The 25,834-nt window shown below is 46.8% G+C and overlaps 5 protein-coding genes across 5 annotated transcripts; all 5 read right to left on the bottom strand.

Annotated features, from left to right (window-relative positions):
- Nucleotides 1-56: 56 nt before the first annotated feature.
- On the bottom strand, nt 57-2,357 carry LOC100833174 (phospholipase A1-II 7). Its single transcript, XM_003567800.4, has 3 exons — nt 1,739-2,357; nt 1,333-1,582; nt 57-950 (listed from the first exon to the last, which is right to left on the bottom strand). Exons 1-3 carry the CDS (start codon nt 2,143-2,145, stop codon nt 330-332), a joined length of 1,278 nt encoding a protein of 425 aa, XP_003567848.1. The 5' UTR covers nt 2,146-2,357; the 3' UTR covers nt 57-329.
- A 2,674-nt stretch (nt 2,358-5,031) lies between these two features.
- Nucleotides 5,032-9,285, bottom strand: LOC100832550 (malate dehydrogenase 1, mitochondrial). Its single transcript, XM_003567798.3, has 7 exons — nt 8,895-9,285; nt 8,616-8,789; nt 7,904-8,072; nt 7,735-7,796; nt 7,288-7,412; nt 6,356-6,473; nt 5,032-5,451 (listed from the first exon to the last, which is right to left on the bottom strand). The coding sequence occupies exons 1-7, from the start codon at nt 9,129-9,131 to the stop codon at nt 5,311-5,313; spliced, it is 1,026 nt and encodes a 341-aa protein (XP_003567846.1). The 5' UTR covers nt 9,132-9,285; the 3' UTR covers nt 5,032-5,310.
- A 457-nt stretch (nt 9,286-9,742) lies between these two features.
- On the bottom strand, nt 9,743-12,381 carry LOC100832241 (GTP-binding nuclear protein Ran-2). The gene is made up of 8 exons (XM_003567797.4): nt 12,239-12,381; nt 12,065-12,134; nt 11,214-11,270; nt 11,012-11,129; nt 10,663-10,752; nt 10,402-10,581; nt 10,224-10,301; nt 9,743-10,106 (listed from the first exon to the last, which is right to left on the bottom strand). The coding sequence occupies exons 1-8, from the start codon at nt 12,239-12,241 to the stop codon at nt 10,037-10,039; spliced, it is 666 nt and encodes a 221-aa protein (XP_003567845.1). The 5' UTR covers nt 12,242-12,381; the 3' UTR covers nt 9,743-10,036.
- A 1,779-nt stretch (nt 12,382-14,160) lies between these two features.
- LOC100843954 (3-ketoacyl-CoA synthase 11) lies at nt 14,161-17,003 on the bottom strand. The gene is made up of 3 exons (XM_010234808.3): nt 16,920-17,003; nt 16,453-16,591; nt 14,161-16,335 (listed from the first exon to the last, which is right to left on the bottom strand). Exons 1-3 carry the CDS (start codon nt 17,001-17,003, stop codon nt 14,441-14,443), a joined length of 2,118 nt encoding a protein of 705 aa, XP_010233110.1. The 3' UTR covers nt 14,161-14,440.
- A 6,077-nt stretch (nt 17,004-23,080) lies between these two features.
- LOC100831946 lies at nt 23,081-25,724 on the bottom strand. Its single transcript, XM_003567796.4, has 7 exons — nt 25,493-25,724; nt 24,355-24,397; nt 24,172-24,264; nt 23,990-24,052; nt 23,811-23,906; nt 23,584-23,661; nt 23,081-23,505 (listed from the first exon to the last, which is right to left on the bottom strand). The coding sequence occupies exons 1-7, from the start codon at nt 25,663-25,665 to the stop codon at nt 23,416-23,418; spliced, it is 636 nt and encodes a 211-aa protein (XP_003567844.1). The 5' UTR covers nt 25,666-25,724; the 3' UTR covers nt 23,081-23,415.
- Nucleotides 25,725-25,834: the final 110 nt, after the last annotated feature.

Below are 25,834 nucleotides of genomic sequence, written 5' to 3'. Positions count from 1 at the left end.
AAATTTTCGAACATAGAAGTCTCTCCTCTTGGCGGTGCAAAGCACAAAGTTGTCCATAAATAATTCCTACCGAAGAAATGATCATTGCAAAAACTTTGGGCCCTGACACGCTCGAGTTGTCACCAAAATCGATGGGTATTTTGGAAGAACAAACAAATCGATGCGTACGTACTCCCCAATCTTTCGGTTTATTTACATCTCTTGTCAGATTCGACTTATTTTGTCCGTAAGAAGACAATTTGTTTTCCTTTCTACCTTTCACAATCACTGAATCACACAGCCTCATCCGGCCATCTAGTGTGGCAATACCTACTAACTCAACCAATCGATTAGATTTCCTCGAAGTCTTTGAGCTTCCAGTGTCCTCCAGCGCCCCTGACCATGCCCTTGTTGCTAACCACCCACCAGTTGGCCGGCACGGGGTACTCGTCCTTGAGCGCGTCGGAACCCTTGTTGACTAGCGCCACGTCACGGTCGACCTCCAACCTAAACCCCCGGCCCTGGCCCCCCTGCTCCCCGGCGACGCCGTGTAGGTAGCACTCGAGGTTGTGCCACGTCTGCGGGGTGCCCGGCGACCGGAGGTACGGCGACCTCGACGTGTCGATCCTGAGCGCGGCCGTGGCCACGTCCACATACCCGATCGGCGGGTACAACGGGACGATGTCACGGGCGTTGATGACGTGGAGGGCACGTAGGTCCGAGAACGAGGCGAACGCGGACTTGAAGTCGTCGTTGCCGACGTGCGGGCAGGCAAACACGATGGCCGTCACGGGGCACGGCGGAAGCTGGGAGGAGGAGGAGGAGGAGGTCGAGGGGGTGTTGAGGCCGTTGGATACGATGTCGACGGCGTTCAGGATGGCCAGCGAGGCGCCGAGGCTGTGGCCGGTGAGGGTGATGCTGGTCACCTCGCCCTTGTGTAGCTCCATCAGTCGCTTCACCTCCTCCAAGACCTGCATATGCATGCGTGCACGCTTGAGCAACAAAGGTACTCCTATTTTGGTTGATCGATAGATGTACCTACCTGATTAGATTGATAGTCCAAGAATGCAACACACACAGCTTTCATGTATCCAACAAAGAACAAACTAATTAATTAATTAGCATGCATGACTAACATTCGGAGATTGAATTCTTGATAGGAACCTTTCTCAAAAAATAGTTCAATGTAGCTAAGTAGACCTTGTCAACACACAACACGCCTCACTAATAAACTGTTTAAACAGTCGTTGACAAGCTTGTGCATCTGTTGACCGACAATGGCTCCTGTAATCCTGCAGGCAATTTAGCCTAAGATTGAATTTTTTCGAGATGAGGATGTTTTCTAATGTTCACCTGGTCTCTGGCGCTGGTCTTGTTGTACTTGGAGTCCTCGTCGCTGGCCGTGTACACGGTCAGAAACCCATGGTGCACCACGGCGTTCCCGTGCTCCTCCGCCGCCGGACCCAGCACCGGCGCGGCTGACGCCGGCAAGAAGTCTAGATCGTTGACCCACTCCAGGCTCTCCAGCGTGCCGCGCCACGCCACGACGATGTCCCGCCTCCCCAGCGCCGCCACGCCATCGTCCGTCGCCACCGCCACATATCTGAAAACCAAAAAATGCAAGCAGGAACTCAATAACATACTTAAGATTAAATTTGTCTACCCAAAGATCCAAGCTGAAAGAAAGAGGAGTGGGACATCATACTCGAACGGTTTTGAAATGAAAATAGAGCATAATTATGTGCCATTTTACACGTACCCCATCCAGTTGGACTCTCTGCACCAGGGCTCCTCCTTGAGCTCCGGCACCGGCAGCACGAGGAACGCCTTGGCCAGCCGGGACGCCGACGTGGACTCCCGCGTCGTCGACGTGGACGCCAGCTGGGTAATCCCGCACGTGGCGTAGAGGAACTTGGTGACGGCGTAGTTCCCGGGGGACGACACGTCGGCGCCAGCGAGGAGGTCGGCGTGGCCGTAGACGCAGGCGCCGGCGTGCGGGGAGCGGCGCTCGGTGTTGAAGCCGTCGTAGGTGGCCTCGGCGAGCTCGCCGTAGGCGATGACGGAGGCCCGCAGGTCGGCGTCCAGCGGGTCCAGCAGCCCGGCCCACGAGCTCGCGCCATGGAGCTCCCGCCACCGGTTGGAGATGCTTCCAAGCTTCGGCGCCATGTCTCACCCTGTCCTCTCCGTTGGTAACTTGGTGTTTGTTTGTTGATTGGTGATCTACGACTGGGTTTTGGATGGTAGCTAGCTTCATGTGTTTCTTGTTTCTTTCGGCTTGGGTGTGTATTTATATATAGAGTTCTAGACTTCTAGGTATGGTGTATTGCCAGTGGCATGGGCGCCTGGCAGCGCTTGAGCAGAAAATTAGAGAGAGAGAGATGGCCATCACGGGAAAAGATGTTGCATTAAAAAGGGGCTAATTTCGTGCTTATACTTAGGCTCCGGCCAAACTAAGTAATCCTAGGTATAAACTTAATTAGTCAAGTCCAACATGATTTAGTACAAATTATACTAGGTATAGCTTCTTCAGGATATCACCCTTGATTAATGAATGTCTCAAATTGCCAACTAAATGTGTTACCGTTGAGAAGATACAAAAAAGATAAGGACATGGAACGACGGTAGAGATCAGACAGAGGAGCCAGATACAATGTTTGAAGGGTTGTTTCGATGTTCTTAGTGCTATCCTTGGTTATTGATTAATTAGTAAAATAAACTAAGGGTGGAAAAAAAGAAGAAGAAGAAAACGAAGAACTTATTTTTTGACACTAAGAAAAATAATAAGTTGATTCGATGTGATTGGTGTGACTCTGTTCTAATCTGATTCATAGATGTGTCGACTTCATAAGCAATTGGCATTTCCATGGTTAGCTCATACAGTAAAAGATTTAAGTATATCTACATCGCACAAGACGTTTTTTTACATGCCGGATTCCTGGTCATCTTTGAAATCTTCCAGTAGATCAACAACCAATACATCTTCTTCCACGAAAAACTCCACGTGTATAAGTTTCGCCCAAATTACGCGCGTGTATCTTCCTACGGCAGTTAATTTTAAGCTTATCCGTTATCACGATGCATTCTACGAATAATATACTACTTCCCCCGTTTCATATTTTTGTCTCAAATTTGTCCAAAAATGGATATATCTATTCTTAAAAAGTGTCTAGATACATGCAATATTTTGACAAGAATTATGAAACGGAAGAAGTACCGTAACAGTTCTGTTATTTCTTAGGCGGCAGAGAAATAACTACTTCCAACTCAACGTTAAAAATCATCCTGTGACACCTATCTAATTATTGAGATCCTACAAATACAAAAAGATCGGTCGAGTTTATTGTATACTCGCTCCGTCTCATATTAAGTGACTTTATATTACATGTATCTAAACGTTTTTTTAGACATAGATACGTTCATATTTAGACAAAGTTGAGTCATTTAATATGTAATATGGAACGGAGGGAGTACAAAGTAGTAAAAAAGATCTTCAGGCTTCGGAGGTCATTCGGCAGTCGTAGGCCAGCAAGGACGAAGAGTGATACGATGCAGTGTGCGAGCAAAACGGTATTACGTACGTACACATGCCTGACCATGCATGCCCACGTACGCAGATCAAACTACGTAGTATCCGGTATAGATCCCGCTGGCGAACTGAATGATCATCCATCGCAGCTAGGTAGCTAAGCTGCCACTTTCGGTTTCATGATCAATCACACACACCTGCCGTGGAATCTGGTCAGTTTTCAGTTCAGTCCGTCAAACTTACATCTCCCATTTGAGCCGTTCCGGAAACGCTGGCGGCCGGCCGACCGGCATGCAGCACCTGGCTCTGACTGGCTGGCTGGCCATCATCGATTTCGCAAGTGTTGTGGTCAGCTGATCCTGATCCGCAGCATGCGTGCAAGCCTCGGTTGCTTGCACGCGCCAACGTCTGACCAACGTCGACCCCTGCCTGTGTGCTGCTGTAGATATGCACGGGAGAAAAAAAAAAAAGTTAACCTGGCTTAATTCTCCTCCGGGCGAAAATTTCTATTTTCCGGCAGCTGCTTATCGCCCCCAACCCAACGGGATCGAAAGAAGAGATAAGAACTCAACTCAAGCGTGCTTGCTGACACGTAATCTGCCGTCAGAAGTATATTGGCTTGGCAATTTGGTGCAATGAACCGAAGTAGAGCGTATAACTATTCTGTGGTAGAAACAGCCCGGTTGCTTCCAGCCAACCACACAGCTGAGCTGAGAATGCCGTCCGTGTCAGAAGTAGCGCTCCTCGTACACCCTGAAAAATGAAAATACTGTTCCTGGAGATGATATCGATTCCTTTCTCTTGACGATGGCAATGTATTTTAGCCCCTGTGTTTCCTTTTCCGCGAGTCTATATCAGGGCCATGTGTTGTCCTGTGTGATGTGAACTTTTTTGCCCTTGTACTTTTCCCCAACGAAAATGCAAGTGTCAAGAGACCGTGCAGTTAATTTGCTGACCCTTCGTCTCAAAAGCACCAGGTTCCGTTTATAATGCTGTAAAAAAGAAACAGAGAGGGAGATTTCTTGTTAGTGACGACAGCTCAAGGCTGGATTGATCCAACCTGGCGGAACCGTTACCATTGGCAGTTTCAGGTTCCATGAAGTGGTTAGGATAGAGACCTTGAAGGCACATGCATCTACAAATTGGGGCTTTATGGAGGAAAGTTTGGTCGTCGAAAGGGGCCATGGATGTCCCGGATTGGTAATGCATCCGTCATCACGCCCCGTCCCTAAAGTTGGTGTGCTGGTTAATTGCCTTCTTCCAAGCTCCAACTAACCAGAAAAGGCAGAGGCCTAGTCTCATCTCATCAGCAACGTTTGTTGCTTACACACTTGGGCTGGCAGTTGGCATCGATCCCCTATGCGGTCTCGTCTTAGCACGCATGCATTAACAGCAGAACGTGTTCTTAACAGTGCATAACGGAATTCAATTGCTGCCGAATCTCTCTAAAGAACAGCACCACAGCATCAATGACAGGGTACCACACGGAATCGACAGATAGATGACCCGTCCTTGTAGAACGCAGATGACAAATCAAAGCGATTTCCACTGATACCTAATCGACAGATCAATGACCTATCCTTGTAGAACAAAAACAGCAAATCGAAGCGATTTCCACCAAACCTTCTGTTTGCTTCATGATGGTAGTGTACTTGCAAGTTCTGCTCAGTTTGGCATCAAGCCGCTACATTTTATTGTGGAATACTGAGGCGTCAATGCCCCGAGCAAAAGGGGGCAGGGGAAGCAGTCGAACCAAAAAAATCCCATCAAGTTCATGTATGAATCGTTAGAATAGAGCAGGCTGCTTAGTTCTCCTGCGCAAACTTGATACCCTTCTCGATGGAAGACATCAGCTCGCCCTTGAGGCTCTCGAGACCCTCCTTCTCAAAGGCGGACAGCTCACCCAGCCCGATCACTTCCTCCACTCCGTTCTTGCCTAGCCTCACCTGTAAGATCAAAGGACACTAGTGTTCAGCTTGCCAACCCAATGTTGTGGCACAAATCAACAATTTTCCAATAAGCATTTACAAAAATTTATTCTCAAAGCATGTACATTCCTACTTTCCGGAAGTACCATGGATGTGCCAACTACTCAGAACTTGTTATGAGCACTGTTCAAGGATTTCATGAAAGGTTAAAACGGCCAGGGTCTGGACAGTTCCAAGGATCAAATGTAAAACCAAAACTGCAGCAGGCTAAAAACAAAAATTTATTCTCAAAGCAAGCACAATGCTACTTTCCAGAAGTACCTTGGACGTAGCATACTACTCCATATCTACCAACAACCCTGAACTTGTTATGAACTGTTCAAGGATTTCATGAAAGGTTAAAACGGCCTTCTGAATTTGGCCAGTTTTCAGGGATCACTGTAAATCAATTGATTCAGAATTTTCACTCAGTTTTTGAACTGATCTTTTCAGAACAGTCCAGGGTAGTATTTATCTTTACCACTAATTGATGCTTAGCAAACTTATAGGCAGAATGGCAATACTTCCATACTTTCCAGTCGACACATGGCAAACTCTCTACAGAGATGGCAACTTCATAAACTCAAGAATCAACAAAAGTTGTGTTATTGGAGTAACTCAAGAATCAACTTCAAGTATATATCTGCAACTACACTACTCTGATGAGAACACTAACTAACACTCTGTATAATTGTTTTTGGAGTAAAAAAAACTGGACTAAGCTTATAAAAAATAAGCATGCAGCAAAATATGTATAAGAGTGAAAATATTGGTAACTTGTGCATTTAATATGGAAAAAATGAAAACAAAGAGGAACTATGTACAAATCATCTTGCAGCACACAACTGCTGAACTGTGTTATACAAGCACGAAAGAAAATCACCTTGGAGGCAAAGAATGGCAGGTCTGTTACGGTTGATTGCACAAAAGAGCACTCTATGATGTCAGGAACTCCGTTGAGCCCTTTCAAGCATGCATCTCCAAAAACTGCACCAGCATAGCTGGGACAAAGGATAAAATCTATCAGTATATAAAACAGAAACAAAGTTTGATCAATATTGCATCAGTGTGTTACGTAAAACAGAAATGTACTATGAAATTTCTCTACATATATATCATTTCATTTTCAGATAATATTTCCCGCTTCGAAGTGAGTACATATTTCACATCAAAAGAGTAACTGTAGATTAATAAAGTGGAATTAGATTATTTTGGAAATAATCTCTACTGTCACCGGTCAGCAAAAGTTCCTCAGGCATGGAGGGTCTATTATAACTCATAATCTCAGCCTTTGGTAAGGGACATCTCGGTTTCATTTATACAGTTAAGTGTAAGTGCAACGGCTGATGACCGAAAACACTGCAAGTCGCCCAATTTTGGTAGAAACACACTGATGTAGACATACAATCAAATGGAAATGGCAGCAACTACACCACACTACTTAGTTAGAGCATATAGATCAGAAACTTTGGTCATATGTTGCTAGCACAGGATATTAGCAATTCAAGAAAAATGGTGAACAAAAGAGTAAACCAGGCCAATGTATAAGTGGACAACAGCCTAAGGATCGAACCTACTTGAGATGTATCACGAAATTAGTTTTCCTGAGAAAAGTATATGAAGAAAGGCCAGGACGCCCTGCTGATGGAGCTAGTTACAGAGTAGAGAGTACAGAAGAAATTATATTCTATGCTACTTTGACATTCTGTAAATATCACAAACACAGGAATAATTCAACAATAGCATGCTAGTTTCAAGAGCATAACCGGTAGAGAAAGGATATTCCAGGAATGTCCATGTGCTTTATAGACTTACGCCATCGATAGTGTTGCGGAGCCCTTTCCGGCCTTTGCTTCAACAACTTCCGTTCCACCGTCTTGTGTCCTCTTGGTGAGGGCCTTGAGGTCTTCGTGGGACAATGCATTGCTTGAAGGAGTAGCCTATATCAAATGTAAAGATTGAGTTGTTAGCATGAGAGATAGGCAGCACGGCATATGGTTCACACAGCACAAAATTAATATGGCATCAGTTGCATAGCATTTCAGTGATAGACAGACGGAAAATTATTACAGGAGATTGGGATACTGTGTTAACTCATATCCAACAAATGCATTCTCTTCACTAAACCTCATTGCATGTTTTGCCAGCAGGGTTCAAAATAATTTCTCAAATCTGTGCTATAAAGTTCTATTACAACAAGTGGCAATTAGGTTTGTTATTGAAGGAATTTGAGGGGAAAAAAAAGATACTAAGATGTAACACCTGTGAGAACAGTGGCAGGATAGTAATACCAGCATGGCCACCGACAACAGGAACATTCACCCCTACAAAAGATCACAGCAACCACTCAGATAGGAAGGGCAGGGAAATAAATCCGGAAACGTAAGCTCAAAGTTCCCTGTAGTTGTCAGGTAAAATATCATCTCAATACCAGTAACGGGCACGTTCGCCTTTCCAGCATAGAATGTCTTGGCACGAACAACATCAAGAGTGGTAACACCAAACAGCTTCTTCTCATCGTAAGTACCAGCCTTCTTGAACACCTCAGCTGCAATCGGGACAGTCGAGTTGACAGGGTTGCTGATCATATTGACAAGAGCCTAAACAAGCATACATATGACAAGTCCACAATTAGAATGATATATATTAAACAAAAATAACTTCACTAACGACACCTGACACCTTGGAATACTGTACTCCAAGAAAAAACCCCACCGGTGCCACCTTGTCATAGCAGCATACCACTATACAGTGCACAATAGCATGGAAACAAGAAGCTCAAAGTGCAAAACAAAGTCTGAGCAAGCGTGGGCGCCTAGCAAACAAAGTCTGAAGCAAACCTGCCTCCTAGAAACAGCATTCAACATTGTGGCAGGAAAGTAAGACCTCATTTGACAGTGGCAATTTGGTTGGTTCATTTGGGGCAAACAAACACACTCTAGCAACTACCAATCCTAGGTGACTCTGTGACTGCACACTGCCCCAGACCATAAATAAACACAAGACTACACCCCTGGCAGGCAAGGACAATCAATTCCAAGCAGCCAAAAAGCAGAATTTCCACATTTGGGAACCAAATCTACGTGCGTCTACTGCAGATCTACAGTGACAGTGGCGGAGTGAGCGAGGATTTATATGCTTACGTTGGGGCAGTACTTGGAGATGGCGGTGCAGAGGCCCTTGACAATGCCGGCGTTGATCTTGAAGAGGTCGTCCCTGGTCATGCCGGGCTTCCTGGGCACCCCGGCCGGGATGATCACCAGGTCGGCCCCCTCCAGCGCCTCCCCGAGCTGGTCATCCCCCACGAACCCCTTGACCTGCAGCGAAAATTCCCCAAAACCCCAGCACCGTCAGTCAGATCCATGGAACCCAAGCGAGGTAGCGACTAGCGGGGAGGTGGACGCGGGGTAGAAGAGACGGACAAGGGCGGGCGAGTTGATGTGGGAGACGTCGGCTGCGACGCCGGGGGTGGCGGCGATGTCGTAGAGGGAGAGGGAGGAGACGAGCGGGTTGAGCTTCATGAGGAGCGCCAGGGGCTGGCCGATGCCGCCCGCCGCGCCGAGGATGGCCACCTTCCGCTCCGGTTGGCCCCCCGCGGCGGAGGCGTAGCCGCGGCGGCGCAGGTGCTGCGACGCGGATCTCAGCAGCGACGACCTCATCTCGGCGTGCGGGCGTGGGATTTGGATTTGGATTTGGGCCTCGGCTCCTCTCGCTTGAGCTCTCTCTCGAACGCGCAGGGAGCGAGTGTTTAGCTGTGGTGGCCTGGAGCTGGAGGGGTGGGTAGTGGTCTAGTGGAGGCGGCGGCTTTAACAGAGGAGAGCGAGCAATGAAGCGGCGGATCCGTGGATGGGATCAAAAGTTTGCTGAGGTTTTCGACGTGTCCGCCCCTGTGCGCTGTGCGGTGCGTTTTGCCTGGCCGAGGGAGTGACAACCTGCGCACTACAGTTGTTTTTCATGGCGACTTGCACGATGGCACGGCAAAATGAGCAACAGCAAGCGTCAAGCTGGACTTCTACGTGCTCGATGGCAGGCCAAAAGACTCAAGCTTCAGGGAGAGAGGCAGGCGCAAAACATCTCCGACAGCAACCCTACGGCCAACGTGGCCAGGCAGTGGCGCAGGATCAATCGACGTAGGAAATTGAGCGAGTTTCAAAGTTCGCGTTTCAGCATTAAGGTTGTTCCAATTCCTGCCTATCTACTCTCCAGAGTCTAGACAATCTTCAGACACAGCTCAGTTTAACGGAACACGACAGCGGCAAACGGCATGACGAAATATCAAGCAGACAAGGTATATAGCATCTCCACAGTAAAGCCGAATGGCATAATATAATTCAGATGAACCATGAAGAGGTAAAGTAAACACAGCAAGGTGCGAGCGCCAACAACAAATCCATGGCAAACAGGTAGAACAATGTCACACAGCAAAGAGTTTTTCAACCCATCAGACTAGGCAGGAAAACATCCCGCTGACGGAGCTTGAATCTATCAAGCATCCAACCTAACGAGACTCTTGTAGAAGCAACACTCAATCTCAGAGTATGTGATAAGACTCATGATCCTCTCTCTACTCGACAAGATCGTCATCGTCATCAGGCAGTGGTTGCGCTGCAGCGGCCGCAAGCTCAGCTTCATGCCTGCAAAGCAATGGTCAAACACCATGAGCAATTCAAACTGAACATGCAGCCTCTAATCCAAACAAACTGAACATGCAGCCTATAATCCAAATGGACATGAACAGGGATGGCACTCACTGTTGCTGCATTGCCAGGTCCAAGACAATTTCCGGAGGCTTCAGAGCAACAGCCTCAACAAAGTGAATGTTGGCATCGCTAACATCACAGACCACAAACAGTTAATAACAGAGCATACATGATGATAGATTATAAGATAAGATGAACAGGCAAAACAATAGAATAGATAGACAGTTACCCAGCCAATTTCCTTGCAAGGTAAAGGAAGGGCTTCTCAAAGTTGTAGTTGCTCTTGGCAGAAATTTCATAGTACTGCAGGTTCTTCTTCCTGTGGAATGTAACCTGCTTAGCTTTAACCTGCCTGTTCTTCACATCAACCTTGTTACCACAGAGGACAATGGGGATGTTCTCGCACACCCTGCAAAAGAACAAAACTGGCTATCAGAACTCAGAAGACAGAACTTCACATTTCATGAAGTTGATTGCTACAGAAACAAACCTGCACAAGTCCCTGTGCCAGGTAGGAACATTCTTGTAGGTCAGCCTTGAAGTGACATCAAACATTATTATCGCACACTGACCATGGATACTGTAAAATAATTAGAGAAGAACAATCAGACAAACTAATGGAAACTATAATTTGCATAATCAAGTACATGTAAACCAATATACATGATAAACATGGAACAGAACCGCTGTTTAAACAAATGAGGAAAAGTGGGCACATTTGCTTATTGCATATGAGAAATACTAGTTTTTCTATGAAACAATAAGAACATCATATATCATATGCAGAGATATTAGATGAAACTGCACAGCATTTTCAGAATTATACACATAACACTTACTAATATCCATCCCTAAGGCCACCAAACTTCTCTTGCCCAGCAGTGTCCCAGCAGTAGAAACGGATCTTTCCACAGTTGGTGGTGAAATCCAATGGGTGAACTTCAACACCAATTGTTGCTGCAATGGAAAATACATGGCAGTTTTGAGCTGTTATTCATGCCAATAGGTGTCAAAGAGAAATTTAGTCAAGTTCACACATACGTTCATATTTCTTTTCAAACTCTCCGGTGAGATGCCTCTTCACGAATGTGGTTTTACCTGCAAACAAAAAAGCAGCAAATGTCAAAGCAAGTTGTGAATGATAGGATCACAAATGGAAACCACGGAGAGCAAACAAAACTACATGTAGTAACAAAGATGAGTACTGCTGTAACATATGTTGATTCAATTATTAACGACATGTGGAATGCAAAACCAGCAGACACTATTCTCTCAAATGTAATGATTTGATTTAAAAAAGAGTTGTAAGTGCGAGAACTGTCATTTAAGCAATACACTCGAATGCACAACTTCTACTTCAAGCTAGGTTGTTTATTTGAACCACACATCATATCTCAAACATTTCAAGCATATTCCTTGAGGGAATGATCAATCCACAAGAATTTAGTCCTACTTAAATGAAGACAAGCTTAAACTAATTCTAAAATGCTTATCAGGGCAATCGCTCTAAACATCACAAATTCCAAATTCCATCTGGTTATAAAAATTTCATGGTATCTATTTTGATGGTAATTACATATCACAGCTTTTTTAGTAACTTCAATAGCAAATATAATTCGGTGGCGCTGTGCTAGATGAAATCCATGATCTAATCGATTTGCATGCGTATAAAAAAAAACTACCACCTGCCAATCAATAACCAAACCCTAACATCTCACGAGCAACCCCAGATATCTTGATGCAATCAAGAGACATAACATACCCCAAGATTTCGGAGGCCACATAGAACTATCAAGTCCATAACCGATCAGATCTCGACCGAGTACACTAATCAAACAGATCACGGCATCCTCAATCAAATCCATATGACACATAAGAGCCGAGGAACTCACCAGTCCCGCCATCGCCGACGATGACGAGCTTGAAGCTGGGGTAATCGACGGTCCCCTGGTTCGGCAGCGCCTGGAACACAACCCAAAACAGCAGAGATCAGACACACACGACACCGGATCCCGAGCCACACACGGCGAAATCAAGCGAAAACCATTGGCGGTCGAGGAACTCACCATTGGAAAGAGGCGGCGACGGCGGTGCGGAGGGGGGGCGGCGAGGAGGAGCAACAAAACCCTAGTATTCGAATTGGAATTGGGCGAGCCCGTGGAGGCGGAGGAGGGGGGTTATATAGCTGCGGCCGCGTTTATTGATTTTTTTTCCTGGTCCTGGGTTTTATTAGCTTTGGATGGACGCAGGAATTGTGGCCGCTGGATCTCGGGCGGCGCGCGTGGATCGCATCACACGCTAGCTTTCGTCCCACGCGAGATTTCCGGCCGTCGGATCCGGAAGGTTCCGTTGGGGCGGCCAGGTGGGCTGCTTCTCTTTACTGCCCAAGGCCCAGTTGAGAAAGAAGAAGAGCCCGTGTGATTCCATCGTCCATTTGGGACTTGGGCTCTGGCCTGTAGGCAGAATCTGGTGCTTTCTGGAACAAATAAACTTGCTCGAAAAAGAAAACTAGGGAAAACAAATGAACAACTGGCGGATGAAATGATAACCAAAACAATTGGCCACGAAGGATTGCATCCCCTAAAAGAGAGATTGACTGTGGGATGGGAAATGAAATGATTTTCATATTTTTTTTATGCTTCCTTAATAATGCTAGGTCCGTTGAATCAAGAGAGGTGTGATCCTAGCCAACGTGTCTTTTTTTTTTCGAAAAGATCAAGGTCATGTAGTAAATCAACAACTATCTTTAAAGTGAAAGAAAATTATGCACAGGTTCTTGCAGGTACCATCACAGAGTTTGTGGTTTCAGGGATTGAAATATCAAAGTCTCGCTTTTATTACACCAACCTTCCAAGAAAAGGCAATGTTCTCGTCCCGTAGAAAAAACAGTCAAAAAAAGGGCAATGTTCTGATTTTGCGTCATCTTCACACATGTGTTTGGTAGCCCATGTATTTCCGTTGTAACCTAGGTGGAAAAATAAACATTTTTGTTGGAGCATGAATTCATCTTGGAACCGGTGTGTTTGGAAGAGTTTCACTCCATCTAAACTTCAATTGACCTTTAGATCAACTTCACCTATGTATGAACTCTCGAACAGTAAGATTTGTGTTTGGCTAGTAAATCAGCTCTAGTTTGGGGATTCCCCCACTTTTCGAAAAAAGCTCTAGTTTCAGCTTTTAGCAAGATTACTTTTCAAAAAGTCTATCTTCTTCTATGTTGGTAACCCATCGCTGCATGGCCGGAGTTCTATGGATGGATCGTTTTGCCTTCGATATCGCTATGCTAAGGCAAAATCAACTGATCGGTGCTGCTAGCGCTGATTGTTCCCCTTTCTATCTTTCGCTAGTTTGCTCATCAATTAACCCACGCACACATACATCTCTGGCACCTACGAAAGCGCGCCTGATAACGACACACAACAATGTGGAATGAAACACAAGACTTGCATAATCCTCTGTATCAATCTTGCGTATTCATAATTCACCATGTGGCAGTTAAAGGGACCAGAAGCTGAACAGTTTGTTTACCGGACACCTCAAGTATAATTAATCAATGAAGGGAGATCTCACGGTGTTTAGCCAAATTCACAGCTCGAAATTTCTACTAGTTATAGCAAATTGTGAGCAACCTCAGTCTAAACCGGACCAGAGGGAGTACAAACATAATATTGTACGGTACACCAAGAGCTACTTTGAGATTGCTGCTGTTCATCCGTTCCTGCACACCAGGCACCACCACAAACGCATGGTAAAACTTTCAGGGAGCCAGCATGCATGGCTTATGCAGATAAGCGTGAAAGGAGGACGGGGAAGTGATGAGCGGGCGCATGAACAGGCACGCAGAGATCATGTTAAAGACGGTTACGACATCAGCCCTGGTGGCATCAACACATAGGAACTGCACACATCTAAAAAAAAAAAAACAACAACAACAACAACGGAACTGCACAACAAGCATATGAATCAGAAGGAAGAACCGGAAGATGGATTTCGATTTCAAAACAGTAAATTAACTGAACCAACCATGCACGAAAACTTCGTGTACAATGTACTTTACCAAATAATACTAATTAACTCGATCCTGTACAACTGAACTACCAATGACAAATCAATACAGGTATAACTCTTTAATCAATCAGAAATCAACAAAACTACTGACTACCAATTTGCACTACCACCAATGAAACAACTTACTACTACAACTGTTTGGATCAAAAGACGATCGATCGAGCTTTGGATTGCACATCCATCGGGCGATCAATGCATGACTAACTAGAGGAGGAAGAGCTAGGAGGAGCAGCAGAGGAGGAGGAGGCGGTGTCCGGGATGATCACGGGCACGGGGAACCGGTGGATCTCGTCGGCCCAGGGGTTGCCGACCATGTTCTCCCTGGCCGGGTTCACCGTCCGGAGCGCCCTCCACACGGCGCTGTTGCACTTGAATCCGGACCCGAACGCGATCTGCCATGTCCTGTCCCCTTTCCTGATCCTGCCTTTCGCCTCAGCGTAGGCCAGCTCGTACCACAGCGAGCTGCTGGACGTGTTCCCGAACCGGTGCAGCGTCATCCTGGACGGCTCCATCTGCGCCTCCGTGAGCTTCAAGTTCTTCTCCAGCTCGTCCAGCACGGCCCGGCCCCCGGCGTGGATACAGAAGTGCTCGAACGCGAGCTTGAAGTCCGGGATGTAAGGCCTGACGCGCTTCCCCCACGCCCACGGCACCCGGCGCGCCGCAAGCGTGAGGAAGAAGAGCAGCTGCTCGCTCAATGGCAGCACGAGCGGCCCGAGCGTCGTGATGTTGGTCTTGAGCGCGTCCCCGGCAATGTGCATCAGGTCCTTGGAGAGCGAAACCCCAGTCTTCCCGTCCTCGTCCTGCTCCTGGTACACGCACCGGAACGCCTTGTCGTCGGCGCCCCTGTGCGTGCGCACCGTGTGCACCAGCTGGTACTTCGCGCGGCGCCGTGCCGAGCCCCGGTTGGAGAGGAGCACGGCGGCGCCGCCCATCCGGAAGAGGCAGTTTGGGAGCAGCTTGGAGCGGTCGTTGCCGAAGTACCAGTTGAGCGTGATGTTCTCCATGCTGATCACCACGGCGTACGTGTTGCGGCGAACCTTGAGCAAGTCCCTGGCGAGATCCACGGCGATCACCCCGGCGCTGCAACCCATGCCGCCAAGGTTGTAGCTCACGATGTTCCCCCGGAGCTTGTAGTGGTTCACCACCATGGCGGACAACGACGGGGTCGGGTTGAACAGGCTGCAGTTGACGACGAGGATGCCGATGTCTTTCGGCTTCACCCCGGTCTTGGCGAAGAGGTCATCAAGCGCGCCGAACATGACCATCTCGGCTTCTTTTCTAGCGTTGGCCATGGACGGGTTGGGCGGCACGTTGAGCACGGCTTCCGGGAGGTACGTCTCGTCGCCGAGCCCGGACCGGAGGACCGTCCGGCGCTGGAAGTCGACGTTCTCCGGGGTGAACGTGCCGAGGGACTCGGTGCAGGACATGAAGCGTGCCCGGCTGCACTTGCGCTCCTCGGCGGGTTTGTAGCAGGCGAAGTCGACGAGGTAGACGGGCCGTGGCCGGGTGAGTATGTAGGCCGTGCATAGGGATACGAGGAGCGTCGTGCAGGCGATGAGGGATCCCAGGTTGTGCTGCTGGCTGATGATTAAGGTGTCCCAGAGCGTGGTGAGGTCGGCCATGGTGAAAGTGGAGAGGTGTGATGCGAGGAGGAGACCCGGGAGTGGGGCGAGCGCTGCGAGGTAGGCGCCGTGGGTGATCAGGTAGTGGTACCCCAGCTTCACGTACTTGAGCTTCACGGATTGTAGGAAGTCCGGCAGCACGCCGCCACCGCGTGCCGGTGCCGGTGGTGTCTCGGCCATTGCGGCGGCTCGGCGGGCCGACGGCGAGGAGCAAAGATTGCCAATCGTGGCTGGCTGGGGAGCACAAAGATCGTGTGCTGAAAAGCCTGAAGCTACGCTGGCTCTTGTTTCGTGGGCGTCTCTGAGCTCTCTGGGTCGTTGATTCGATTGATTGGGAACTCGTTGGCTTTGGCTTTGGATTGGATTGAGGCCTTGAGACGGGCGTATTGGTAGCTTTATATAGGAGGATCGATGGACCGCCGGTCGGACACGAATCGGAACCCACGGGGAACTGGAGTCCGAGACGAGACCACCTGCAGGGAACAGCAGAGTAATAACTTTAAGACTCGTAATCAGCAGCCTTCGAGTACTAGTTAATTTCGATTTGCTTAATTAATCTGAAGCGGGTTCGGAGAAGAGAGGAGCAGGACCTGGTTGGTTGGTTGGTTGCCGGATCGATCGACCGAAGGCGACCGGGCTGGATCGAGGAAACGCAAAGCCCGGCACGGCACGGTACGGCCGAAGCAGCGACAGTCCTGGAGCTTCACGCCCACGGCGTGACCCGCGCCCCTGGCCGGGGAACGGACGGGAAAGAAAACGCGAGGCGGGTTCACGACGACGGGCAGGGCCTTGGGGGACGAAACGACGGGTAGGCGCTCCAGGAAAGGAATGGATTCGATCTCCCGTTTCCAGGCATTCCAATCTCTTCCAGCAACGTGGTGTCACGTCCGTCCGTCCGTTCCGCCGCTCGTCTGGCTATTTCGGGGCCTGTTGCTTCCTTCGCTCCTTCCTCGTTCAGTCGCTCGCGGACTGTTTCAGGTAGGCAGGCAACCGCTGGCACGTACAACCGCCTTCACGGCTCTTTCATCTTTGGCCTGGCCAAAAGTTTCCCACGTACGGCGATCGATGGCTTGGACTCGTCCAGTGTCGGCTTCTCCGTGGCCGGGACCTTTGTGTGCCACTCCTTGGACCGGGTGATCATCTATGTCCGGTCAGCTCCATCGTGTGAAAAACATGGACTGCTCGTTTACATTATCAGTAATGCATCCATCCGATGGATCACACGTCGGTTTCACCGGGCAGGCAAGTTACTGACCATCGATGTCACTTGGAAGCCTGCAGCGGCAAGTTTCCTTGCCCTTTCCGGTGAGTGTGAAAGTGTGGTGCCGCTGGCCCAAGGTTTGTGGTAACCATACCAGATACTTTAATCAACTTTTTCTTTCTTTCTTTAATTTTGAAGATGATTAAGATCCTTGTGATGAGAATGGCAGTTTATTTGCATGCATATTTTTCGCAGATTGTGTAATGTGAATTGTGAGTGTGACAAATGCAAAATACCAAGTCTTCTTTGTGATGGACTTCTAAGTGTTTTATAAACGCAAAATGCCAATCCTCCCCTCCTCCTTGACCAGACGGTCCGGGAGATGATATTAATTAGGATGAAATTTCCAAATAGGATTATTTCCGAGAATGAAGTCCCCTTTCATTCCATCCATAGCCGTGAGATCTCGATCCAACCATCTAGATAGCATCATTGTTGCTATATAAACCCGTCCAAACCAAAACACAACCCACACCCACCCCACCCGCCACGCATAGCCGTCCGATCTCGATCCAACTATCTAGAGAGCATCATGATTGCTATATAAACCCACCTAAACCCTAACATGACACCCACCCCGCGTGCCGCCGCACATTGCCAACGTCTTGTGGCGCCTCCCAAAGCCTGACACGACCCGACACCCACCCCACACATCTCCACACATTACCGACCTCTTGTGGCGCCTCCCAAACCCTAACATGACTCGACACCCCACCCCACGTGTCACCGCACATTACCAACCTCTTGTGGCAACCTCCTCCCAAACCGTAACACGACCGGACACCCACCCCACGCACCGTGACACATTACCAAGTCCTTGCAGTGAGAATGGCAGTTTAATTACATGCATATTTTTCGCACATTGTGTGATGTGAATTGTGAGTGTGACAAACGCAAAATACCAAGCCCCTTTGTGATGGACTTCTGAGTGTTATAAATGCAAAATGCCAATCGCCCACTCCTGGGAAGACGATAGCAATTAGGATGAGATTCCCAAATAGGATTATTTCCGAGAATGTATTCCCCTTCCATTCCATCCGCAGCCACCCGAAAAAGATTCTAGCAAAGCTGACGTTCTACCCGTAAGATCCCGATCCAACCATCTAGATGATCATCGCTATACAATCATGTCCAAGCCCTAACAAAACACCTTGCACGCCGCCACGCGTCGCCGTTAGATCTCGATACAACCATGTTGATTAGCATCGTAATTGCTATATATATAAACTCACCCAAAACTTAACACGAACCACACCCACCACATGCGCCGCCACACATAGCCGTCAGATCTCAATCCAACCATCTAGATGAGCATCATGATTGCTATAAAATCCGGTCCAAACCCAAACACGACCCACACCCACCCGACGTGCCGCCACGCCTAGCCGTCAGATCTTGATCCAACCATCTAGAGAACATCATGATTGCTATATAAACCCGCCTAAACCCTAACATGACCCGACACCCACCCCACGCGCCGCCGCACATTGCCAACCTCTTGCGGCGCCTCCCAAACCCTAACATGACCTGACACCCACCCGCATGCTGCCATGCATAGCCGTCAGATCTCGATCCAACCATCTAGAGAGCATCATGATTGGTATATAAACCTGCCTAAACCCTAACATGACCCCACAGCCACCTTGCACGCCGCCGCATATTGCCAACGTATTGTGGTGCCTCTCAAACCCTAACACAACCCGACACCCACCCCACACATCGCTGCACGTTACCGACCTCTTGCGGCGCCTCCCAAACCCTAACATGACCCAACACCCACCCCACGCGTCACCACACATTACCAACCTCTTGTGGCGACCTCTCCAAAACCCTAACACAACTGGAAACCCACCCCACGTGCCGCGACACATTACCAAATCCTTGCGGTGAGAATGGCAGTTGAATTACATGCATACTTTTCGCACATTGTGTGATGCGAATTGTGAGAGTGACAAACGCAAAATACCAAGCCCTCTTTGTGATGGACTTCTGAGTGTTATAAACGCAACATGCCAATCGCCCACTCCTCGTTGACCAGACGGTCGGGAAAACGATAGCAATTAGGATGAGATTTGTAAATAGGATTATTTCCGAGAATGTATCCCCCTTCCATTCCATCTGCAGCCACCCGAAAAAGATTCTAGCAAAGCCGACGTTCTACCCGTAAGATCCCGATCCAACCATCTAGATGATCATCGCTATTGCTATACAAACATGTCCAAGCCCTAACAAAACACCCACCCACCCTGCGCGCCGCCACGCATCGCCGTTAGATCTCGATACAACCATGTTGATGAGCATCGTGATTGCTATATATATAAACTCACCCAAACCTTAACACGAAACACACCCACCACACGCGCCGCCACACATAGCCGTCAGATCTCAATCCAACCATCTAGATGAGCATCATGATTGCCATATAAACCCATCCAAACCCAAACACTACCCGCACCCACCCGGCGTGCCGCCACGCATAGCTGTCAGATCTTGATCCAACGATCTAGAGAGCATCATGATTGCTATATAAACCCGCCTAAACCCTAACACGACCCAACACCCATCCTGCGCACTGCCGCACAAATTGCCAACCTCTTGCGGCGCCTCCCAAACCCTAACACGACCCGACACCCACCCCGCGCGCCGCCACGCATAGCCGTCAGATCTCGATCCAACCATCTAGAGAGAATCATGATTGGTATATAAACCCGTCTAAACCCTAACACGACCCGACACCCACCCCGGGTGCCGCCGCACATTGCCAACGTCTTGTGGCTCCTCTCAAACCCTGACATGACCCGACACCCACCCCACACATTGCCGCATGTTACCGACCTCTTGCGGCGCCTCCCAAACCCTAATATGACCCGACACCCACCCCACGCGTCGCCGCACATTACCAACCTATTGTGGCGACCTCCTCCCAAACCCTAACACGACCGGACACCCACCCCGCGCGACAGGGTTTGAGAGCCGATAAGTTTCAATAGAACATTTTTTGTCGACGTGCTAGATCTGATAGCTAACAAGTTTCAATAGATTTTTTGTGGTTTATGTGCTGGGAGCCGACAAGTTTCACGTGCACATTCTTGTTCTAGCACCTGAACACATAACCTGCCAAACCACAAATATTAATTGTGTGAGACCCACTTTTTTTGAAAGTGTGAGGCTCACTTTGTCATAAGTTACCCTCCAGAACAGACCCAGGGAAAAATGTAGCAATGTGTGAGCACGTCCAAGAAGTGTGAGACCCACTTTGTAGCAATGTGTGTACTCTTGTCAATTTTCTTTTTCAAATTCGGTATGTCATTGTTTAGACAATTAATATGAGTTTGTTTGGATCCAAATCTAGAGAATATATATTAGTACCATACATATTGGAATGCATATATAACTTGGAAGTGATTAATTGCAGTGCGACCATGACTTTGCGACCTCGCGCCGATGGCGAGGAATATGATTGGGCTTATAGATCCATCATAGGGTTACTTACGATAGAATATTTTGTGGTTGACGTGCTAGATCTGAGAGCCGACAAGTTTCAATAGAACAGTTTTGGTCGACGTGCTAGATCTGATAGCTGACAAGTTTCAATATAATTTTTTGTGGTTGGCGTGCTAGATATGGAAGCATACAAGTTTCACGTGCACATTCTCGTTCTAGCACCTGAACCCATAACATGCCAAACCACAAATATTAATTGTGTGAGACCCATTTGTTTTAAAGTGTGAGGGTCACTTTGTAATAAGTTACCCTCCACAGCAGACCCGGAGAAAAATGTAGCACCATGTGAGACACGTCCAAGAAGTGTGAGACCCACTTTATAGAAATGTGTATACTCTTGTTAATTTTTGTTTCTCAAATTCGGTATGTCATTGTTTAGACAATTAATATGAGTTTGTTTGGATCCAAATCTAGAGAATATATATTAGTACCATACATATAGCAATGCATATATAAATTGGAAATGATTAATGGCAGTGCTAATGGTGAGCTAGCTAAGGACTAATATGGATATCTCGATCTGGATCGTATAAACTCGTATTAGTTGTCTAAATAATAATTAGTTGATGGAATTTGAAAAGAAGAAAAGATATTAACAAGACAACACACATTGCATAGTACTTCCATATATTGACCAGAATTTGAGACACATGTTTTTTATAAATTTTAAAAAACTAGGCTTCTCTATTATCGAATAACGCCAGGTACAAATAGTTCTCCATAAATGGAAAGAGACACAACCTGGAGTACAACCATAATTACTCCTACGGAGATATTGTCTTTGCGGCTGCTGGTGCTGTGTCTTCGGCGGCGAGTGCTCTGCAAACTGAAGCTGCCGCTCTTATCAGAGGTATACTATACGCTGGGAATCTGGGTATGGGTAAAGTTATTTTGGAGACTGACTGTCAAGTTTTGCAACGAGCCATGACTTCGACGGACTATGATGCATCATCGCTGGGAGTCATGTTTAGGGAAGCCAAGCTTTTACTTTCAGTTAATTATATCGAGTTTCGTATTTTGTTTTGTAAGAGGGAGTGTAATTAACCTGCCCATTTGTTGGCGGCACTTGGCTTTGGAGGTGGTCTCGTTGAACCTATCGATGGCTCGACACCTTTCCTAGTGATGTAGTCCGTCTTGTGGCCGGCGAGTTGTCCGAGCCTGCAAGTTAAAGGAAATGCAAGCGTTTCCTCTAAAAAAAAGTATCACGGGCACATTCTCGTTCTAGCACCCGAAGTCTTGAACCCATAACCTGCCAAACCACAAATATTAAATGTGTGAGACCCACTTTTTTTAAAAGTGTGAGACCCACTTTGTAGTAAGATATCCTGCAGAGCAGACCCAGGGGAAAACTTGAGAGGGGCAAATGTAGCTATGTGTGAGACACTTCTGGCAAATGTAGCTATGTGTGAGACACATGCAAGAAGTGTGAGACACACTTTGTACCAATGTGTGTACTCTTGTTAATTTTTTTTTTCAAATTCGGTTCACTGATATTTAGACAATTAATATGAGTTTGTGTATATCCAAATCTAGAGAATATATATTAGTACCATACATATTGCAACGCATATATAAACTGGAAGTGATTAACAAGGTACTACAGTTAATGGTAGTGCTAATGGTGAGCTAGCTAAGGACTAATATGGATCTCTGATCTGGATCTGTATGAACTCGTATTAGTTGTCTAAATAATAATTAATAGATGAAACTTGAAAAAAGAGGAAAGATATTAACAAGACAGCACACATATTGACCAGAATTTGAGACACATGTTTTTTATAAATTCAAAAAACTAGGCTTCTCCATTATCGAATAATGCCAGATACAAATAGTCCTCCATAAATGAAAGAAAACACAACCTGGAGTACAACTGCTCATACTGAGCATTAACGATTTATAGTTAAAAAAGACAGACATGCTTTACAGCTCTTCTTCTTCTTCAGTAGGGTGGTCCGAAGAAGCCGGCGCTGGGGCCGAAGGGAAGTGCATGAAGATTGTTATTGTGTGTCCAGTTACAAATGCATTTGTTGCTTAAAATCTGGCTTAAAATCAAAATCTTCCAGAACAAATACTTTTTTGTGTATTTAACGAGATAACAGGGAATTGTGGTTAACGGGCAGTAACCGAAAATACCATCCAGTAACTAAAACTTGGTGTAGCAGGTCAAACAGCAACACACGCTGACCAGCGGAAGGAACTTGCCAACGAACCTCGACCCAACACGTGAAAACGCAAAACGGCAATGCTGGATAGATAGGCAAAAAGAGGAGGAAGCATCGAACCCGCAAGTCAGGTGCTTGCGCAGTTCAACAACAAACAACAAGACCTCTTTTCTGATTGGTCAATGCAAATTATGATAAGGTGTGTTGGTGTGTGGTTAGATTTGGTTCCTTCCGACAGCCAATTTTTAGTTCAACAACCATGTTGAGCTAAGCTAGCTAACCTCTGCAAACTATCCCCAATCTGAGACTCTGAGTGGTTTATTGACTCACGGAAGTATAGAATACAAAATTACTAGTACTGCTTTACAGGGATTATATATACAAGTGTGACTCTTATCTATACACCTGGCGGTATGGTTGACTTGACCACAATGGAAACACACCAGCATAATCTACCACAAATTCGTTTCCTCTGCTTACTCCATGTGTGGCAGTAGCTACATGGACAGAGACAACTCATGTAACTTAACCATCACTCCATAGTTACATTGCTAATTTTGCAACATGTGCTGGGAGTTCCATATGTACACCAATACAATGACAGCCCACAGAACAAGATATGTCCATCAATAAGCAACCCCGCCTGAGAACGTGTCTCCGTCGTCATTGGTCAGGCTCTCGGTTAACCAGTAACCATCCCATGAGCCTCCAACTCTCTACAACAGCAAGCAATTCAAAAATAACCAGTAGATGGAATGTAGGAAACACGGAGATGTGCTGATAGAGAAAGGTACCTGAATCATTGTAAATTGGAATATCTCCTCTTCCTCTGGCCGAGCTCCTCGAACCCAAACTCTCTGCTTATATTGGTTCTGTCGGCACAATGAGATGAAACATATCCTCTATTAAAACTGGGTAATGGAGTCTGTTAATCATGAATTCATCTCAGCATGATGGATTTCGTCTGCTTTGTGTTAGTTTTTCTCATTCAAGTAAAGAAAATGGCGCCAAGGGGAAAAACCTCTTCAACCCACAAACTGCTTAATATCTTTCTTTCTTTGTGGGCAAGCAGCACTCTGTAGGTTGAGTGATGAAATATCCGCCGGAAACGCTCGAACTGAAACAGTATAGGCGGCAAGTAGTAAGGATGGCAACTCTTGATTATCAACGCAGGTCAGAAGGAAGACATCTCTGGTGTACCTGTCCTAGATCAAATTGTCGTCCAAAATAAGTTGATCTTTCAAATGGATCAAAGCCTGCAAACTAATAAGACCACATAGACCCGTCAGACTGACCAAGCCGACTTTCAAACAGAAGAAATTCCATAGAAATGCCTAAATAAATGAATAATTATCATGCCCTTGCTATTATTAGCCTATTACCCGGTACATGACCTCTATCCCATAGTCTTGGCGAGGTCGGTCATTGTATTTTAAGGCCTCAAGTTGGTATTCCACAGCTTCTTCTGCATTATACTGAAAAAGGGAATACCATGTTTATTGTGTGCTGGCAAAAAATATTTGAATATTATGATATTTCAAAGTTGTTTTCTGTTAGGGAATTACATTCAACCTGGGTCCCAAAGGCTTTTTCTTGCGTGTTTCAAGCCTGCAGCAGCATGGATATACCGAGTCAGAGAAATCTTGTACAGAAATAACTGATACACATGTGCAGTGATAGCTTAACTGTTATACCTAGAAAGACCATGTAAGAAATACTAGCTGATACACATGCAGTGACAGCCTAACTGTTATATATGGCACGGCAGGCAAGAAACACTTGCTATCACAAATGCTATGCTTATGTCATTTTGCAAGATTCTACATTTTTTTTTTCTCGAACACGCCAAGCAGCGTGTCATTTTCATTGAGAAGAAAGCGCAAGAAGCGCAAGTACAATTAGGCAACAAAAACCGGGACCCAACGGATCCCCAAACAAAAAAAAAGGAAAGAAAGAGAAACAAAGGCCAAAGGCCACTATACAGGGGCAGAAATCAAGATTCTACATATTCAATAGAAAGTATGGCACTATCTAAGGTTGAAGCTTCTAGAGATAAATATGGAGCTACCTGAGAACAACAATGATTTTATAAGATGATACAACAGAAATTCATTCCATTAGCACCCTGCCTACAAGAACACCTGATAGGCAAAGCTAAGTGTCTCACAAACTTGCTAACTATCACCTCTTCTCACTGCAATTTGTGTTAATATGCCAACCCCTTTGATTCTCAGCCATTTACGCAAATCTAAGGTAAGGCTGGAAGAAAGATTTCCGTGGAGATTACATTTTACAAAACTTACTTCTACCCAAAATCAATAGATCAACAAGCTAAAAATAAAATGTAGCACTAGAAGCACATCAGCAGTTGACAAACATCACACATGGACGAAATGGCTAGATCAACCCGGATATTCGGTTAGTTGCTTGCCCCTTAAAGCTAGGACTTCGACTAGATAAGATTTGTCATTAGGAATAAGATTGAGTTTGCTTTCTGCAGGAGATAAGAGATCATCTCCACGTGCTACATGAAGGGGATTGAGGAGCTGTGCTACCCTGTGCCACACCAAGAGACGGCACACAAATACCCTCCTTCTTCTCCTCTGTTTTACATTCTAGCATGTAAATCTAGTTTGCAAATGCTCGCATCCAGAGCAAGGAAACACGAGAAGAAAGCTGCAGGGTGAAACGGAGGGTACGTACCAATCGGAGGAGAGGAAGTCCGGCACGTCGGAGGCGGAAGCGGAGGCCGAGACTCTGAGCCGGGGTGCCGCCGTAGCCAGGCCCGGCCGCGCCGACCCGATTCCGCCGCCGCGGATTGGGCACGGCAGGAGACCGATCGGCTTCGCGGGCGTCGCAGGAGCCAACGACGCCATTGACAGCCACTGTAGTTTCGTTTCTCTTTTCCCTTCTCTCCGGTTTATTCAGGACCAGAAAATCCAGCCAAAGAAAAAAGAAGACCGAGGAGTGAATTTTCCTATTGGGCCGGGGGCTCCACGTCTTCCTCCAAGGTCCTGGAGCCCGGCGAGGCCCATATGTCAATGG

Source organism: Brachypodium distachyon, chromosome 2, assembly GCF_000005505.3.
Source record: "Brachypodium distachyon strain Bd21 chromosome 2, Brachypodium_distachyon_v3.0, whole genome shotgun sequence".
Taxonomy (NCBI): Eukaryota; Viridiplantae; Streptophyta; class Magnoliopsida; order Poales; family Poaceae; genus Brachypodium; species Brachypodium distachyon.
Note: the sequence above shows the minus strand (reverse complement) of the source record. Positions and strands in the feature narration are given on the sequence as shown.

Coding starts and splice junctions, on each gene's coding strand:
- LOC100833174 (XM_003567800.4), bottom strand. CDS start 2,145: ATGGCGCCGAAGCTTGGAAGCATCTCCAACCGGTGGCGGGAGCTCCAT. Junction 1,583..1,738: donor AGAGAGTCCAACTGGATGGG/GTACGTGTAAAA, acceptor TTTGGTTTTCAG/ATATGTGGCGGTGGCGACGG. Junction 951..1,332: donor AGACCAGCGCCAGAGACCAG/GTGAACATTAGA, acceptor ATGCATATGCAG/GTCTTGGAGGAGGTGAAGCG.
- LOC100832550 (XM_003567798.3), bottom strand. CDS start 9,131: ATGAGGTCGTCGCTGCTGAGATCCGCGTCGCAGCACCTGCGCCGCCGC. Junction 8,073..8,615: donor TCTCCAAGTACTGCCCCAAC/GTAAGCATATAA, acceptor ATGCTTGTTTAG/GCTCTTGTCAATATGATCAG. Junction 7,797..7,903: donor GGCGAACGTGCCCGTTACTG/GTATTGAGATGA, acceptor GATCTTTTGTAG/GGGTGAATGTTCCTGTTGTC.
- LOC100832241 (XM_003567797.4), bottom strand. Junction 11,130..11,213: donor GTTTGAAAAGAAATATGAAC/GTATGTGTGAAC, acceptor TTTCCATTGCAG/CAACAATTGGTGTTGAAGTT. Junction 10,582..10,662: donor TGGCACAGGGACTTGTGCAG/GTTTGTTTCTGT, acceptor GTTCTTTTGCAG/GGTGTGCGAGAACATCCCCA.
- LOC100843954 (XM_010234808.3), bottom strand. CDS start 17,003: ATGATCACCCGGTCCAAGGAGTGGCACACAAAGGTCCCGGCCACGGAG. Junction 16,592..16,919: donor AGTCCAAGCCATCGATCGCC/GTACGTGGGAAA, acceptor TTCCCCGGCCAG/GGGCGCGGGTCACGCCGTGG. Junction 16,336..16,452: donor GCAACCAACCAACCAACCAG/GTCCTGCTCCTC, acceptor TGTTCCCTGCAG/GTGGTCTCGTCTCGGACTCC.
- LOC100831946 (XM_003567796.4), bottom strand. CDS start 25,665: ATGGCGTCGTTGGCTCCTGCGACGCCCGCGAAGCCGATCGGTCTCCTG. Junction 24,265..24,354: donor CTTTGGGACCCAGGTTGAAT/GTAATTCCCTAA, acceptor TCCCTTTTTCAG/TATAATGCAGAAGAAGCTGT. Junction 24,053..24,171: donor GGATAGAGGTCATGTACCGG/GTAATAGGCTAA, acceptor TGGTCTTATTAG/TTTGCAGGCTTTGATCCATT.